General features: G+C 44.1%; 1 protein-coding gene across 2 annotated transcripts; it reads left to right on the top strand.

Moving 5' to 3' along the window:
• The first annotated feature begins 4,174 nt into the window (after nt 1-4,174).
• Nucleotides 4,175-7,635, top strand: CALCA (calcitonin-related polypeptide alpha). 2 transcript variants are annotated; one of them, XM_008574981.1, is made up of 4 exons: nt 4,175-4,233; nt 5,253-5,347; nt 6,087-6,242; nt 7,147-7,635. In XM_008574981.1, the coding sequence occupies exons 2-4, from the start codon at nt 5,262-5,264 to the stop codon at nt 7,343-7,345; spliced, it is 441 nt and encodes a 146-aa protein (XP_008573203.1). In that variant the 5' UTR covers nt 4,175-4,233; nt 5,253-5,261; the 3' UTR covers nt 7,346-7,635. The 2 variants fall into 2 exon arrangements, with proteins under 2 accessions (XP_008573203.1, XP_008573204.1); XM_008574982.1 differs by having other exon boundaries at nt 4,210-4,257.
• The last annotated feature ends 10,400 nt before the right edge of the window (nt 7,636-18,035 follow it).

Genomic DNA, 18,035 nt, shown 5'->3' with positions numbered 1-18,035 from the left:
GATTTCTATGAGTTCCCTTTTTTTTTTTTTTTTTTTGGGTTTCATTTTTTTTTTTTTTTTTTTTTTTTAGTTTCCACATACAAGTATATGTGAGATCATGCAGTATTTGTCTTTCTGTGCCTGGCTTATGTCACTTAGCATAATGATCTCCAGGAGGGAGTACAGTAGCGCTTTCTACTGTTGAGAGTCAACAGTAGGCATGAAGTTGCAAATGACAGCATCTCCTTCTTTTTAAGGCTGAATAATATTCCATCGTGCACATATATTTATCGCATTTTCTTTATCCATTCTTCCATTGATGGACACTTAGGTTGTTTCCATATCTTGGCTATTGTGAATCTTGCTGACTCTTTGGCAGCAGTCTGTCTTTCCTCCCTCAGTAGGGGCTTTCTTGCACTCTAACATGTCTTAGGACAATGATTACAAAGGAATCACTTCTCCTCCCATGTTCTTCAGTAAACTCAATGGTGGAAAACTTTGGTTTCAGTACTGTCGACTTTAAGTAGAGATTCTCATGTTAATTTGACAGCTCCAAATTTCCAGCAGGCTGAAGAGAATGGGTTTGGATTGTCACTCCTGCTGGTGTTGCAGTTGTTACTGTTTTGATTCTGTTGTTCTTGAGTCTATATCATAGTTGAATTGTACAAAAGCAATAAATTTAACTTGAGCTCTGAACTTCGAAAATGCTTTTTTGTTTTGTTTTGTTTGTTTCACAACTGGCTTGCTCAATTAGAAGAGTAAGCCTTTAGGTGTAACACTTTTAATCATATGGAAATTCACATAAGAATTTTCAACCAGATTTCATCTTTATTTTTATTTCTAAATTAGAGTACAGGAATCTGATTTAAACGAATGGGAACCAACATTACAATTAATATTTATTAGAGCGTTTCCAAAAATATTTTTCTCCAAACAAGGTTATTTCAAAACCGACCCTGATTTCCAGATTTAAAACTTATGAAATAAGATAGTAGAATCAAGGGCCAAAAAATCAAGAGACCTTTTTTCAATCAGTATTTTCTTTGGCGACTTTCGCTAGGTCATGCTCTGTTTAGCCCTAAAATTCAGAAAAGTTGCAAGTATAGCAGGACGAAATCAAAGCGATCCGCTCAAGGGACGGTCTAAACTTCTTTAGGTTCCACTCGGTAAATTAGGGATGGGCTGTGAGGAGAACCGTTTTGCATTTCGCACCAGGAGACCCTAGTCTTCAGAAAGAACCCCAGGGGAAACTCTGACTTCCCTGGCTCCTTCTTGGAAACTTCTATCAGGGAACCGATTCGGTGTGCCATATAAAATTGGAGGCGTCTGGCTGAACGGTATGCGCTTCTAACTGAATCCAAGAGGAATGCCACTCTAACTTGGTCCGGATTTTCTGCAGGATACTTGTGAGACCTATTGGTGAATTTGCCAGAATGAATTAACTTCCATTCATTTAACGTTGGCAGAGCACCTACTAGTGTATGGCATGGTGCTAACTGCCTGAGAAAAGGGCTCGCTCTCTCGCTCTCTCTCTTTCTCCCCTCCCTCCTCACCCCTTCCCCCCCCCCCTTTTTAAGCTTTGGCCCCCAGCACAGCGCCAGACACACTTACTACAGGCTCTAACAGTGATTGACGGAGGACTTGATCTCCAGTCTCTGGAGAGACCGATCGTTAAGAACGTAAGATTTGAAATTGTTCTGCTCGAGGCTACACTAGCGCCCTCTGGACGCTGACTCTGGTTAGTGTCCCCAGGGCACCAGCCTGTGGTTTCAGCCGCCAAGGGCAGAGCTCCGAAATCTTCCTCTAGACGAGTGGTTTCTTAACCCTTTTGCAGTCACCATTACACAAGTGAAAGCTATGGGTTTTCTCCCTGGGAAAGTGCACATCACGGACACACGTTCTTACGAACGATTTCGGGGGGTTCATATGTTAGAAACCTCTAGTCTTGGAAAAGGAAGTCATCTCCGCAGGAGTATTTGGCTCTCGAGCGCGAATACTCGTACGCTTCTGCAACAGTCCCAAGTGGCAGCTGCTCAAGCACTGCGCGCCACGTAGTGGCCGCACAGCGACCTTCGCCAATTCGTCACGCAGCTCCGGACAGAAAGCCCAAGCCAGGCTCGGAACCTAATCTGCTGAAAAACCTCGAAGCCCCGGACTGGGTCTCAGACGTTGGTGTCTGCCTGCAGGCTGCAGTTAGCACTGTGCCCGGGGACGCGCCATCACGCGCTCTGCCCGTGTGCAGCTCGCCTTTCCAGGTCTGCGTCTGACGCGCAGCCAGTTCTTCCAATCCCGGGCCCCGCAACCGCCCTACCGGCGGGGCCCTGAGAAGAGTGTCTCAGGCACAGGGTCCCCAACTCCGAGCTTTTATTCCCTCGTAGTAGTGCCACCCCAGGGGTTAAGAAGGAAGAGCGTCAAATAGGGGCTTCTTGGAAGTTAGGCGTTCCCGCTGCCTCCTTGGTCGCGGAGGACACCAGCTCACGAGAGGGGAAAAGATGTGGCGCGAGTGTGTCCTAGGAAATGCCGAAGCTTCTGGGAACTGAGGACTGGGGTGTCGACTCCCCCCCACACCCACATGCAGCTGCTGCGCCCCCCGAGTTGACAGCTTCTGAACAGGCTGCTGCGGATCACACGCTGCGCGCTTAGACCCGGGTTGTACCAGGGACGCAGATAAAGTTCTTTCTCCTCACCCTAGACGCTGCCTTGGCCCTCTGGGCGAGTCTGGGGCTTAATGCTCAGGCAGAGTGGTCTGGAAACCTAGTGTGCTGAGTGTGAGAGGGGGAGAGGTCATGCGTAACTGGGCGTGATGGAGCGCACCTGTTCTTGACAGTGCCTGCAGGTATGATGGGAGCAGATCAGCATCATGCAGGTGTGTGGATGCGACTGCACGATACTCGGATGCAGGCTTGGGACATGTTTGACAGTGATACCCCTGAGCGCCAGTGTCTGTTTTGTGTCTGTGCTTCCATGTTTGGAAACAGTAATGAGCTAGTGTGTGTGTGGAGGTGCGTGACTGGAAGTGAGTGTGATCTCTAGTCTAGGCAGGGACTCCACAGCACTGTCAAGCCTGCCTGATCTTCAGTCGAGGACCGAAGTGCGGGGGTGGGGGTGCTGGCCGGAATGGAATGCCGCTGGGACATCTTGGCAAACAGCAGCCTGAAGCAAAGGGGCAGCTGTGCAAATGGCTCAGGCAGGAAGACTGAATGAGAGGTGATGGATGGCGGGGCAGGAAGGGGGAGGGCTAGAGTTCTGGGTTGAGGCTTCAGAAGCATCTGTCCCTTGCGCCTCGCCCCTCAGGCCCAGCATTTGCCCCCTCCTCACACATGAGACCGATCCGAATAGCACCCTGGCACCGCCCAGGGAGAGCTCAGGCAGTATGGCGAGGTGGGGACTCGGGAAGTATCAGTCTAGATCTGACGGAATCCCCTATGTGGACCAGGAAAATCTTCCAGATCCCTACTTAGCACCGGGTTACTTTTCACAGCATTCCTTCAAGATGGGACTACGGTCCCCGTTTCAAGGATGAGGACATTAAGGCTCTGTGAAGTTACGTGCCCGTTATCACTCAGCCTGGAATTGGCGCAGGTGGAGTTGAGCTCGGGTCTAACAGAGCTCTTACCCCAGTTGCATCTCCTGAAACCCTCTGTAGGTAATACCAGCTGCCAGAATCAGACACCCTGTTTGATCCCAGAATCCACTCTGTGGCGCGTTAACCCTCCAAGCCTCTCTTGGGCGGGGGTCTAGGGTCAGATTTGGGGGAGCCAGGAGTCCCTGTAATCCTGAACCCAGCCTCTAAGACCCCACAGCTGGGGGTGGAGCGGGGCGTGTGTTCAAACCAAGCGGAACTGAAGAGGTGAAATCTACCGTGACGTCAAACTGCCCTCAGATTCCCGCTCGCTTTAAGGATGTTTCTCGTTGGTCCCACCATCCTCCCCTCCCCCCCCCCACACACACACTTTAATTAATGACCTCAGTGCAAACACACGTGGGGCCGTCCTGCTGGATGCTCCAGGTTCTGGAAGCATGGGGGTGACGCAATCTGGCCGGGGCACGGGACCCCTCCACCCATTGGTTGCCTGGCGCTCGGGGGACCCCTCCCGACCCACGGCAGCGGGAATAAGAGCAGCCGCTGGCGCTGGGAGACGTCGGAGCCACTGCCCAGCCCAAGTGTCGCCGTCGCTTCCGCAGGGCCCTCGCTGGCCGCCGCCGCAGCCGCAGGAGCCGTCGCCGCCTCTGCTCCAAGCCACCGCCCGCCAGGTGAGCCCCGAGATTCCTGCTCAGGTGTATCGTTCTATTTCGCCCTCTCCCTCACATCCCTTCCGCTTCTCTCCATTAGTATCTCAGTTATCTCTCTGCCAGTCTCAGTTTCTCTGTCCATTTCTGTCTCGGTCTCGTCATCCACGGTCTCTGTTAGCCCCGGATTCGTCCCGGGCTCCTGCCCCAGGTAGCACTGGACAGGCTCAGTCCGAAGGCTCCTGGCTCCGCTCTCCCCGCGCGGCTGCGGGCCCCCGTCTCTATTGCGCGGCGCACATGCTTAGGCTGGACTCGGACACTCGAGCTCCCCAAGCATCGCACACGGAAAAGGACGCAGGAGGAGCGTTCCGCAGACAGTGCGTTCGGGGATCGCGTCTGCTGCCTAGGGGGTCCCTGGGACCTGGGCCAGCGCAACTGGGTGGTAAACGGGAGCAACGACTGAGAGGCAGCCAGCCCTAAACTGCAAGCCCCCGGCGCGGGCTCTGGGAGCACAGAGAAGTCTTGGGTCCCAACTTAAGACTCTGCTAAGCTTGGTTCTCTCAGGGGACTGAATTGCCAGAGGGCGGAGCAGCTGAGCACTTGAATTGGTTCTTCAGTTTCTCAGAGATTCCACCAGCAGAGATATTCCCTCTCTACCTACCCTCTCTGCCCCACCTCAACCCCCAACTGTTTGCAAAAGCCCCGCACAGGGAGGACAGCTCTGGGTTTCCTTATGGGAGCAGCCGTTGTGACAGCAGGCTCTGAGAATGTCCTCAACAGAGACCTGACCTCCCCCCATCCCCCCAGCTGTCCCGCTAAGATCGCTCCTCCAGTTTTGGCAAACCGTGCACGCTACAGACCACTGGACCTTCCAGCAGTCCACTTTGCTGATGAGGAAACAAAGATGAAGAGAAATGTAGTGACCAGTCCGAACCCAAGAAGCCAGGGAGTTAGAGGCAGGGGAGACGCAGGACAGGAGCCCCGGGTCTGTGGGCTCATAAACCTTCCAACTGGTGCAGTGCTAACTCATTCTCCCTCTACAGAGAGGCGTCATGGGCTTCTGGAAGTTCTCCCACTTCCTGGCTCTCAGCATCTTGGTCCTGTACCAGGCCGGCAGCCTCCAGGCAGCGCCATTCAGGTGAGACGGTCTTAAGCCAGGAGCACACTCTGTATCCACTGCCCCTACGATCAGATAGCTTTGTGTCTCTTAATTGTGATATGCTGAATGTTTAGGGGTAGGGGAGGACATGCATGTATGTATACTAGCATGTAATTTATTAAAAGCTTTTCCTGGTATAAAGATGTATAGCACACAAATTACAAATAGTAACAAGACATATAATACTCTTTATTTAAATTTCTCACAGCCATTGACTCTCACAAAATGCTATCATTTCTTTTTACCAAACTTTTGCATCTGTAACTGAACTATTTATCTATTTCAGCCATGATTTGAGAAATGAATTTACATCCTAATCTGCTAACTAGTTTACCAATAAATTTGGTATTAAATCTGATATGTGATCTGTTGATCTATTTCTCACCCACGTCCATATTATATTTATTAAATTAAAACCATTTACAGATTCAGCATTAATTGTAAGTTTTATCATTTAATTTTTAATAATGGCTGTACTTATCACTCAGCTGCAAAATTCCTGAAAATTTAATCATCCTCTTTCACACGTGTGTATGAACTGGTTCCAACACACACTGCTTGGAGGTTACACCAGTGCCTGGTTCCCAAGCCCTGTCCACTGTGAATTGGGACAGCCACATCCTCAGGGGAAGAAGCAGAGACCAGGAAGTCTGGCTACTTATCCTGGGGAGCAAGCAACAGGGGCTCAGAGCCTGCATTGGTCTGCTTCCCCTTGCAGGTCTGCTTTGGAGAGTAGCCCAGACCCGGCCACACTCAGTGAGGAGGAAGCGCGCCTCCTGCTGGCTGCACTGATGCAGGACTATGTGCAGATGAAGGCCAGTGAGCTGGAGCTGGAGCAGGAGCTGGAACAGGAGCAGGAGACAGAGGGCTCCAGGTGAGGCTCCCCACGCAGCCCAACCTAAGGCCTCCTCTCCCCCAAATACTCAGGAGAGTAGATCCCAAGATGTAGGAGAGGACACACTGGCCGGGAGAACCGCAGGCTGTGGGTGTTCATCAGGACGTGGGGCCCAGCCATTCTCAGGCTTTATGGACAACGGAGGATCCTGTTGCAGCTGGAGGGACTGTGGTTAGACATATTAAAAAGATCCATTTCTGAAAGCAGTTAGGGAAGGTGTGGAATCGCTCACTGTGGGAATTGGTCTTGGAGTACTGGGGAGACCTCCAAGCACTGGATGAGGTAGGAGTGGTAAGTGCGAAGCCAGGGAATGGACCAGGTTTTAGAAAGTTCACCTGTGCTTGTTGTTCTTTCACACCTGCAAGGAGCCTTCAGTTCACATTTGCGAGGTGAAGGCAAAGCCCTTGCAGGGGGTGGGGACAGGTAGAGCAGTGTCTGAGGTAGGTCGGGGCCTTTAGATGTGCAGCATCTGTGGAGATGTGCATGCTGTCGCGGGGCCAGAGAGAGCACCCTTCCCCAGCCCCACCTCCCTGTGCACGCCGAGCCTGAGCAGAGATCAGTGCCTGGCCGAGCCCCAGTGGTACCCCGGCAGAGGCATGAGTTGCACCTGCATCCACCCTGAGAACCCCTCTGGCCAGCATGAAGGACTAAACAGCATGTGGAATGCCAGAAAATGTCACCCTTCCTCACCACAGCCCTTCCCCACACTGCCCTGACCCACTGCACCTCTGAGCTCTCCTAATGCAGGGTGTGTGAACTGCCCTCCTGCCTGCCCCTCCTGTCCCTGCTCAAAGTGCCCCCTGCCTGGTTCAGTCTTCCATGTGACTGCCAACAGGGGCAGACCCTGGTGCATGGTACTGTCTGGCATGTCTTTTCCCTGCAGCCTGGACAGCCCCAGATCTAAGCGCTGCAGTAATCTGAGTACCTGCATGCTGGGCACATATACGCAGGACCTCAGCAAGTTTCACACCTTCCCCCAAACTGCAATTGGGGTTGGAGCACCTGGCAAGAAAAGGGATATGGAAAGCGACTTGGAGAGAGACCATCAACGTCATGTCAGCATGCCCCAGGATGCCAACTAAACTTTTCCCTCTCCTTTCTAATTTCCTCTCTTGCTTCCTTCCTATAACTTGATGCATGTGGTTCCTCTCTGGTTGCTCTTCGGGCTGGTATCAGTGGCTTTCCTTGTGGCAGAGAATGTCTGGAGCCTCAGATGGGAGGAGAGAGAGCAGGATTCACAGGCTGGAAGAGAATCATCCAGGAAGAAGTCAGAGAGTGAGGGCAGCCCTGAGTTCCCCCCAGGATTCCATAGCAGAGCTTCTCCATCCTGCTTATGAATGTGCTAGTAATTGGGGGAATAAAACTATTTTTCTAAAAAGACCTGAGCTGTGGTGGTCATTGCTCTGGCCAATGTCCCAGGCTTCATGGTGTCCAGGACATGTGCTTAGAAGTAGCCTTCACCCCGGGGTAGCTGGACACAGGGTATGGTGGGTGTTCCCTGTGATCGAGTTCAAGCAGCGAGAACCAGCATTCCAAGGAGCAGGTAAGCACCTTCCAGGACTGGATGCTGCAAACCCTGTTCCTCTTCCAGGTAAGACTGGGGAATTTTTGTTTTCCTAAGAAGGGGTTTTTGGTGCCTATGACTGGGGTATGGATTCTACAGTCCTTGTAAGTAGGGTTGGCTGTGGAGCCGTAATACCCTCTAATCTCTCAAGCCTTTGCTGATTGTTAGTCTGATTACACTGGAAAGATTGGCTGTTACAGCTCTGAGTTCCATGGCCAGTCACCCAGAGTCACCTTTGGTTTTTCCAACACCCCTGGGAATGTCTATGGGGAGTGATCATGGCATTTTCCCTAATGGTCTTGTGATTTTCTGCTCTGATAATTGTGTTTAAAAGAAACACTTAAGGTTAATTAGTGCCTCTCAGAGCAGCAACTTTACCACAGGGTCCCATGGGCCAGGCTCCTCCCACTAGCCTGTCACTGACAGGTCTTCTCTTCTTTCTTCATCCTGGAAATCAGTGTCACTGCCCAGAAGAGGGCCTGCAACACTGCCACCTGCGTGACCCATCGGCTGGCAGGCTTGCTGAGCAGATCAGGGGGTGTGGTGAAGAATAACTTCATGCCCACCAATGTGGGTTCCAAAGCCTTTGGCCGGCGCCGCAGAGATATTCAGGCCTGAACAGCTAAATGACTCCAGCAAGAAGGTGACTGTCCTTGTACTGTCAGATGGGGAGATGGATGACTGGGTACTGAGGGTATAGTCTACACTCTGAGCCCTCCTGGGCACAGATGGTTGAAAAGAATCCACAGGGAAAGGTACCCAAGTCAGTGTCTGGAGAAAAGACATTAAGTCTCAATAGCTGAAGCCCTAAAATTTGAGTTTATCTTCTATTTTTCCAGTCTCTCCTTGTGACACTGAGATCATCAAGCCAGGAAATATAGATCCTGTTTATTTAAAACACTACTCCTTGCCATTATAATTGTGATTATTCTAGCATTTGCATTTGAAAGGTAATAACACTTCCTTTTGGAGTATAAACTATGATGAATCTCTGAATTAAGAGCATAGACTTGGGTACAAGATCTGTGTCTGCCCTCTACACGACCATGGGCCAGTCACTTAACTCTCTCTGAACCTCAGTTTCTCCATCTGTAAATTGAAGTCTATAATAGTACCTACCTCCTAGCATTAATATAAAGACTAAATAAGAGAATAGAAGTCAAGAGCCTGGCAACAAGTAACTAAATTCTAACTGTTATATTTTTCCTCCTAGGTCACAATGAAGCTGAACTCCACTTGTTTTAACATGTAATGAAAGCAATTTGTAGGAGAGGTTCCTTGGAAGATATACATATATTTGCATCCTTCTTGATATTGAAAAATAGCTTCTGTTTGAAAGGAACTAAAGCTAAATGCAGAATAAGCTGATTGCAGTTACCTATTGTGCATCTTTTTATACTTCATTCTGTATCCAATAAATATGATAGCATGTCTCATTGGCTTATGTGGCAGCAAATATCGGCTTTATCAGCCATCCTGTTGACATTGGCAGCTCTGCTAAACCTCAGGGGGACATGAAATCACTGCCTCTTGGGTGTCTGGGGACACATGGTAATGTTGTGCCTTGACATAACTATTTATTTAAAGAAATGTCACCGTTGTCATTTGTGAAATTCATCAAGATTAAAAATGTATTTTCGATACCCATAAATGGAACCTGCTGCAATTTATGCTGTTTTTCCCAGGAGAGCTTCAGGGAACTGAGAGCACTTTGTTGATCAGGCCCACACACTGGAAGCAAAGGCAACATGCTTGGGATGGATCCTCAGTGTCTTGTACCCTGAGTTTCTAGTGAAACATTCCTAATTGGAATTAGAGCCCTATGTGTGTCAAAGAAGACAATTCACATTTATTTTCAGAGGGAGCCCTGGTCACTAAAAGCTACCCATGTACTTCTCCTTGACTCAGGTTTTCCCTTACCTATCCCTGTCTTTTCTCCCCCTAAGAGCCTCTTCATGTACCCATTAGCCTGCAAAGCCCTTTAGAAACAATGGCTCAGCATTTGAAACCAGGAATCACAGACTGGCCAACCTGGAAAGATCATCAATGCCATCCAATCCAATTTTTTTTATTCTGTAAGGTACAGAGAAGAGAAATATCTTGCTCAAGGTACCACAATAAGTTTAAACAGAGACATTCATACATTTAACAAGTATTTAAGGAGTGCCTGCCATATACAGCACTTTCTAGGCACTGGGAATAAAGCAATGAACAGAACAGACAAAATTCTCCAAGTTCGTGAAGCTTACATTCTAGGTGGGGAAGACTGAGGTGATATGTGCTGTATAATCACAGACTCTCAGTGTTGGAAAGAACCTGGGGTGTCATAGGGTCTGATGCCTTATTCAATGTACGTATTTCCCAACATCAACATCTCTGACATCTTCAGGGACCACAAGTGACAAGCTGCTGAGTGACCACAAGTGACAGCCCAAGGTGACTAGGCAGCCATTTTCACTCACGGACAGTCAGTTAATTAGGGTTAGCTAGTAAGTTAGTCAGTTAGATATAGAAAGTTATAAGTTAGCTATTTAGTTAGAAAAGTTAACCCCTTCTACCCACTGACCCTGTTTTCTCAGGATCACATAGAGTCATATCCTTCGCTCCCTTTCAGTCTGTGTGTAGTAACCCAACCATCGCTGTGAAAGGTAGAACAGGCCATGTCTCTCTTATGTTCAAAACATTCCAATGACTCCCATCTCACAGAGTAAACACCTGAGGCATTGCAATGGCGTACAAGGTCCAAGTTGATCCTCCCTTTCTCCCCTCTCACCTCCATCCCCATTACCTGCCTGGCCTCATCTCCTGCTCTCCCACACTCTGGCCACCTTACTATTCCTCAACCCCTATCTCCCAGCACTCAACCATAGCAAGTCTTTGCACTTGCTGGTAGCGCTGTGCAGAGCACTCTGAGTGCTCTGATGGTGCAGAGCACCATGTCCCCCATCTCCTTCTGATCTTTTCTCAAATTCACTTTCCCTGGCCTTCATATCTGAAATCGTACCTCATCCCCAATACATCCTAGCCCTCTTCTTTGCTTTATTTTTATCTCCTTACCATTTCTTACCTTCTACATATTTTGCTTATTTATTTTGCTTATTGTTTGTACCTTCCAGCCATAAATGTAAGGTTCACATTGGCAGATATATGGCAATTTTATTAGCCGACGTATCCCCAACACGCAGGACAGTATGCCTGGCACAAGGAAGCATTCAACAAATACATATTGAATGAACGAGTGAATTAAGGGAGTTAAGTCTTCTTCCCTTTTATGTTTGTAGTAAACTCTCAGGTTCCCTCTGGGCCTGATTTTCTTCAGGCTAAATTGCCCAAGGGCCTGATTCTTCAGCAATTATATCACCTGGATAGTGAATCTTTCAACTACATGGAGACTACAACAGCCACCAATTTGCCAAAAACTCTGCTTTCTGCCTTCAAGTTCTTTGCAGAGACTATTTTTCAGTTTGAACACACTTCTAACCCCACCCTTTTCCTTCACTTGATTAATTCTGACCAGCTTTTCTTCTTCTTCCCATGCAGTAAGCAAAGCGAACAGGCAAGATGCTGTCTAGGTAAGATACCTGTGACTTGGTAGGTAAGTTTAAATCAGGAGGGGAAATAGCAGGAAGACCATGTTAGTCTTGTGTCCAGAGCAGCTCACTGATAATAGAGCTAATACTGTTTTGAATTCATGCCAGGACCCTGTGATATTTCTCAATTGGCCCAGAGCTCGTAGAATGAAGGAGTGTGATTAATTTGAACCCTCAAACCAAGCCTTGGGTTCACTGGCTCAGAAACCTAAGAAGTGATGTGAGGAGTATATAAGGCAATCAAAGCACACCGTAGAGAGACAATGACTTTTGGTGCAGCTGCAGCATCAGTCTTTGCCACTAACAACCCACATGGACCATTGCAGAAAAAGAATGTATTTTGAAGCCAATTGAGGCTCATCGCAACCAGTCAGTGCTCCAGCATATATTCTGTGGCTGATTGAATTAATGTTCTCAATTCTTCACCATGTAGTACTCTATACTCTCATCCTTGCCGTGGCCTCATGGATGGGTGAAGATGACTTTTCTACCTCTCAATTCTTCACCATGCTATAGTAGTACTCTATACTCTCATCCTTGCCGTGGCCTCATGGATGGGTGAAGATGACTTTTCTACCACTTGACTCTGGGCTCGACCTGTTTTAGCTAATGGGATATAGGTAGGAGTAAAGCAAGCAGAGGCTTGAAATGTGTTTATGTGGTTGGGTTTTGTACTCTTGTGCTTCTACCATTGCCATGATAAAAAATGCCCGTGCTTCTACCATTGCCATGAAAAAAAATGCCCTAAGTATCTGCCCTATTATCATGGGTTCCAAAATGAGACATGGGGACCTAAACCTGACCTACAGCCTGGATCCTGGCCCGGCTAACACCAGCTGAGATCAGCCTCATCCAGTCCAACCCAAAAACCCATGAATAAGAAAAATATGTATTTGTTTTGTAAGCCACTGACATTGAGGTCATTTTTATGTAGTGTTATTGCAACAATACTTGAGTGATATACATGATTTGGGAGTGTTATACACTGAGTTGTGTTCCCCCCACATTCATTTGTTAAAGCCCTAACTCTCAATATGACTGTATTTCAGGAGGTGAAGTTAAATGAGGTCATAAAGGGAGGGCCCTAATCTGATAGAACTGGTGTCCTTATAAAAAAGAGGAAGAGACACAAAAGAGCCTCTCTCTCTATACATGTGAACTCAGAGAAGAGGCCAGGTGAAAACACAGTGAGAAGGCAGCCAACTGCAAGCCAGAGAGAGGCCACACAAGACACCAATCCTGATGGCACCTTGATTTTGGATTTCCAGCCTCCAGAACTGTGAGAAAATAAATTTCTGTTTTTCAAGCCACTCGGTCTGTGGTATCCTGTTATGGCAGCCCGAGCAGACCAATATAGGGGGCATCAGTGGATAGAATTATTTTTGCCACCACAGCTTGTTTTTCCCCTTATTGGGCTATAGGTCAATTTGCTGAATGGCCAATTTGTCAAATGTACTTCTTTCTCTTTACTAATTCATTTTGGTAACCATTTTTATTTTGTCTTCTTAAAATCATCTTAAAGGATGTTCATTTTGTCTCCGTTCCAGCCTCCTGCTGCTGAAACTGGACAATATATATCTTAGATAAATTAATTGTGGTTTATTCATATAATGAATATGCATAATATATTGCACAGCACTGAATATAAATATAGGTATCAACTTTAGATAATCTCACACATAACACTGAGTGCAAAATAAAGCAAGTCACAAAGGATACATACCAGATTATACCATTTGTTTTTAGTTTAAAATTTTTTAGGTTTTTTTTATAACAATACTGTACATAATTTAGGGATACATATGTAGTAAAAAGTAAATTTGTGTATAAGGATGATAACATCACATTCAAAAGAATGATTAATTTTGAGGGGATGGCAAGAAAATGTCATGAAAAAATATATAGAAGTAGCTTCTACCAAGGTTTTTTTTCCAAACGTTTTATTTTCTAATCTAGGTAGTTGGTATGTATGAACGCTCATTGTACTCATGTTTAACAGTATAAATGAACATGGGTATGTGTCTTTTTAAAGTTAAGGCAATCACTATAGAAATAAAAAATAATGCAACTTTTAAATTAGCCAAAGAGAATCTGTTCTATTTAATGAAGAGTAGGAAAAAGACCCCCCAAATATATAGTAAATGCACCATGTGAAAAATGGCAGTAATAAATGCTTATATATCTTTAAAATAACTGTAAGTTAAAGTCACCAGCTAAGAGACTGTTAGGTTGCACTTTTTAAGGGATGCAGCAATATTTTATCTATAAAATAAAATTTTAGAACAAAAGGATTCAAAACGGATTAAAACAAAAGGGTATAAAAATATATACGTCAAATAGGAAAAAAATAAGTTTAGACAACTTCTTAACATATGGTCAAAATAGAATTCAAGGCAAAAAAAAAAAAGTGCTTTGTGGAAAAAGAAAAGGTGTCATATACCAGAAAAAGGAACAATAGAAAAAGAAGATATATTTATCATGAACATATAGGAACCCAGCAATACAGCCTCATATTATATAAACAATAACTGAAGAATTGCTAGAGAATTAATGCACCCTTCTCAATAAGCCATAGGCTTCCAGAACCACCTCCCCAGTGGTTACAAGTTGGCTCTGCAAATACCCTCTGACAATATGATGGATTTCGGAAACCATAGAGTGGTTACACCCACAAAGGGGTGATAGATTCTATTAATTAGCAGATTATGCCTACTTGTCCCAGTACTACCTATGACATAAACCAACAGATCCCCCATTGATTTGAAACACCATCCTTAACGGATGCTGATCTTCCTCTGGCCTTTCCTTTCTCTTCCACTGATCTATCTGTGCACCAGTAACACAGTTTTATAGCTACTAGGGCAAAAGCATCTTTATACTTCTCTTTTTCAAGATGCTCTTGATAATTTTCACACATTTATTCCTCCAGGAGGAAGTTGGAATAATTGCCAATTTTTTTAAAATCCTAGTTGGATTGTGATTGGTATTGGGTTTATCAAGTAGACAATTGTATCATCTGTAAATAATAGTAAAACCTATTTTATATTTTTGTTCTTATTGCATCAACTAGAACTTTTTGAACAATGTCAAAATAAAAATGGCAATAGCAGGCATCTTTGAGGATGAAGGCTGTTGATTTCAGGAGATTCTTTATCATCTTAAGAAAGTATCTTTCTCTTTATTGTGTACTAAGCGTTTTTTTTTAAATCATAAGTGGTTATTAAATTTTATCAAAATACCTTTTGATATCTAACAAGATTATCTCATGACTTTTCTCCTTTGATTTATGAATAATACATTTCCAAATGTAGAAACTGATAACAACACTTAAAGTGACCACTAATGACAACAGTTAGGATTTTTGAGTGCTTGCTACATGCTAGGTACTATAAAAAAAGCTTTACAGGTATTAACATTTTTAATCTTTACGACAACTATATAAGGTAAATACTATCATAAGCCCCATTTTACGGATGAGGAAACTGAGACACAGGGAGATTAAATAGTTTGACCAAAGCTATAAAACGATTAGATTCATCTCAAGATGCAAAGCTGATCCTGAGCTATCTGGCTCCAGAGTATGGTCTCTTAAACCACTATACTGCTTCTTCATAAACTCTCCTCGGTCTGAGGATATGTATTAAAATAGACTACTGAATTCAATTTGTTTGTGATTTACTTAGGATTTTGTGCTACTTTTGTTAAGTTTAGAATTGTGGCTATGTTGATGTTATCAAATGAGTTGGGAAACTTTTGACCTTTTTCTGTTTTAGAACAGTATAAATAGCATGGAAACTATCTGTGCCATAAACTTGAAATAATTCACCTGTAAAACTTTCTGGCAGAGTGCCACTTGTAACACAGTCCTGAAGTTTTTCAGTCTTTGCCGTAGTTATTCTACTCCACTATTATTTTATTCTTGACTTATATATATTTTCTAAAACTTGTTCATTCTAAATATTTTTGCACACATTAGCACAATTATACTTATTATAATTTTAAATCTTTAAATTTGAGGTTCTATCTTCTTTTTCATTCTGGATGTGGTATATCTGCATCGTCCCTTTTTCTTTTCTTCATTCACTGAACCAACAATTTCTATTTTACTGGACTTTCCAAAGAACTAACTTTAGTATTTATTTTTCAGTTTTACTATATTTCTGGCTTTTATTTTACAAATTTCTTCCCCACCCTCTTAATTTCCTTCTCCCAGATTACTGTTGACATTTTTGTTTAGCTTCCTAGATTTGGGGGTTGAATTCTTTAACTGTTTATATTTTCTTCTTCTTGATTACTTATACATGACCGCTTCTCCTCACCTCTACGCATACATCCGATCCAAGTCTTCAACATGTTTTACCTGGATTATTTCAGCAACCTCCCAATTGATCTCCCTGTTTCTACCCTATTTGCTATATAGACTATTCTGGAGTGATCCTTTTGAAATATAAGTCATGTCATGTCTATTCTCTGCTCAAAACCTTCCCACGCTTCCCCATCCTCTCAGAATAAAAGCGAAAGTCCTTATGACAGCCTAAGCGGCACCAACTACATAATCTGACCCCACACCATTTCTCTGCCTTCTCTTCCTGCCAATTAACCCATTGCTTGCTCCATTTTCAGCTTCCTTGGGGTCTTTCCACTTACTATTTTCTCTGCCTGAAATACTCCCTTCACACCAATGTCTGCATGACTGACTCCCTCACTTCCTTCTGCACTCTGCAAAAACACCACCTTCTCAGAGAAGCCTTCCCTTACCACCAAATACAAAATAGCACCTCTTCTCTGATCACTCTCTATCCACTGTATCCAGATTTATTTTTACTCATAGAACATCTCATTCTTTGAAATAGTATATATTCATTGGTTTGTGTGTGTGTGTGTGCTTTTCCACTAGTATGTAACCCTATAAGGGAAGATAGATGTTTCTTTGGCTATATCCCTGGATCCTAGAAAAATTCCTAGAACATGGTAGGCCCTCAATAAATATTTGTTGAGTTAATAAAGAAATTAAGAAACTATGTAAGGTTTTGATTTTGTTCTCTGAATTCATCTTTAACCATATACTATGCTTTGAGATGTAAAGAACTCACCTTTAAAGTACTCTATGATTTTTGTTTTGATTTCCACTTTGACTCAAAAAAGGTGTTTAAAAGAGCATTTTGAAATTTAAAATAGCTTTTGAAATTATACCTTGGTTATTCAGTTCCAGAGTTTCTGAGATTTGATAAAATAATCTCTAAAATTTTTTACTTGTGAAATTTATTAAGATTTTTTTCACAAGGCTTATCATGTGATTTCTTCTATAAATGTTTTAAACATATTGGGGGAAAAAAGCATTTTTCCTGTGGTAAAAAAAAATTGTATTTCTATATCTATCTACTTATATGCCTTGTACATATAATTAAAGTGATAAGATTTTTTTCACAAGGCTTATCATGTGATTTCTTCTATAAATGTTTTAAACATATTGGGGGAAAAAAGCGTTTTTCCTGTGGTAAAAAAAAAAAATTGTATTTCTATATCTATCTACTTATATGCCTTGTACATATAATTAAAGTGATTACTTATGTTATTCATATACATTATTTTTGCCTGAGTTGTTGATCTTGAAAAGACTAAGAGAGGGCAATAAAATTTCCAAGTACTATTTTGTTCTAAGAATAATCCCTTGCATTTCTAAAAACTTGTAGTTTACATATTTATAATTTTTTACTCTTAAAGTCAAAATTCATAAGGTACAAATTACATAATATAAAATTATATAATTTTAAATTATATTTCAATGAGTTTTGCCAAATGTGTACTGTATCACTCAGGGCTCTCCAGAGAGACAGAACCAATAGGATATGTATAGGATATATGAACAGGGGCGTTATTAGGAAAATTGGCTCACACAGTTAGGAAGGCTAAGAAGTCCCACGATAAGCCATATGCGAACTGGAGACCCTGGGATGCTGGCAGCATGGCTTAGTCCAAGTCTGAAAGCCTCAGAACCAGGGAAGCAAATGGTGTAATTCTCAGTCCAAGGCCAAAACCCTGAGAGCCCTGGAGTGCCACTGGTTTAAGTCCTGGAACCCAAAGACTGAAAAGTCTCCAATTCTGATGTCCACAGAAATCAGGAGAGGAGAGTGTATCCCAGCTCCAGGGGACTGAATGTGAGATTAGCCTTTTCCTCCATTTTTGTTCTCTCTGAGCCCCCAGCAGATTAGATGGTGCCCACTCATATTGAGAGCGAATCTTTCCCACCTCGTCCGCTCAGGTTTATATACGCTAATGTCCTCCGGGTGTACATTCACAGGCTTACCCAGAAATAATGCTTTGCCTGGTTTCTAGGTATTTCTTATTCTAGTCTACTTGAAGCCTACAATTAACGATCACAAGTCCACCCCTTGTCAATTTGGTGCCCATATGTATCTCCTTAAACCACAATCTCTAAATTAGACAATAACAAAATAGTTCCGCCTAACATGATTTAACTATGCCTCATACAACCGAAAATGCATTCATCTCTTTCCCAGAAGATGAGGTAAAGTCCTTAGGTGATGTTTACTCTTCTCCTGATACCCCATGACTTAAATACAAATACTATGATGTCAAGTTAACAATATTTAAATA

The sequence above is a fragment of the Galeopterus variegatus genome, unplaced genomic scaffold (genome assembly GCF_000696425.1).
Source record: "Galeopterus variegatus unplaced genomic scaffold, G_variegatus-3.0.2 Scaffold1124, whole genome shotgun sequence".
Classification (NCBI taxonomy): Eukaryota; Metazoa; Chordata; class Mammalia; order Dermoptera; family Cynocephalidae; genus Galeopterus; species Galeopterus variegatus.
Note: the sequence above shows the minus strand (reverse complement) of the source record. Positions and strands in the feature narration are given on the sequence as shown.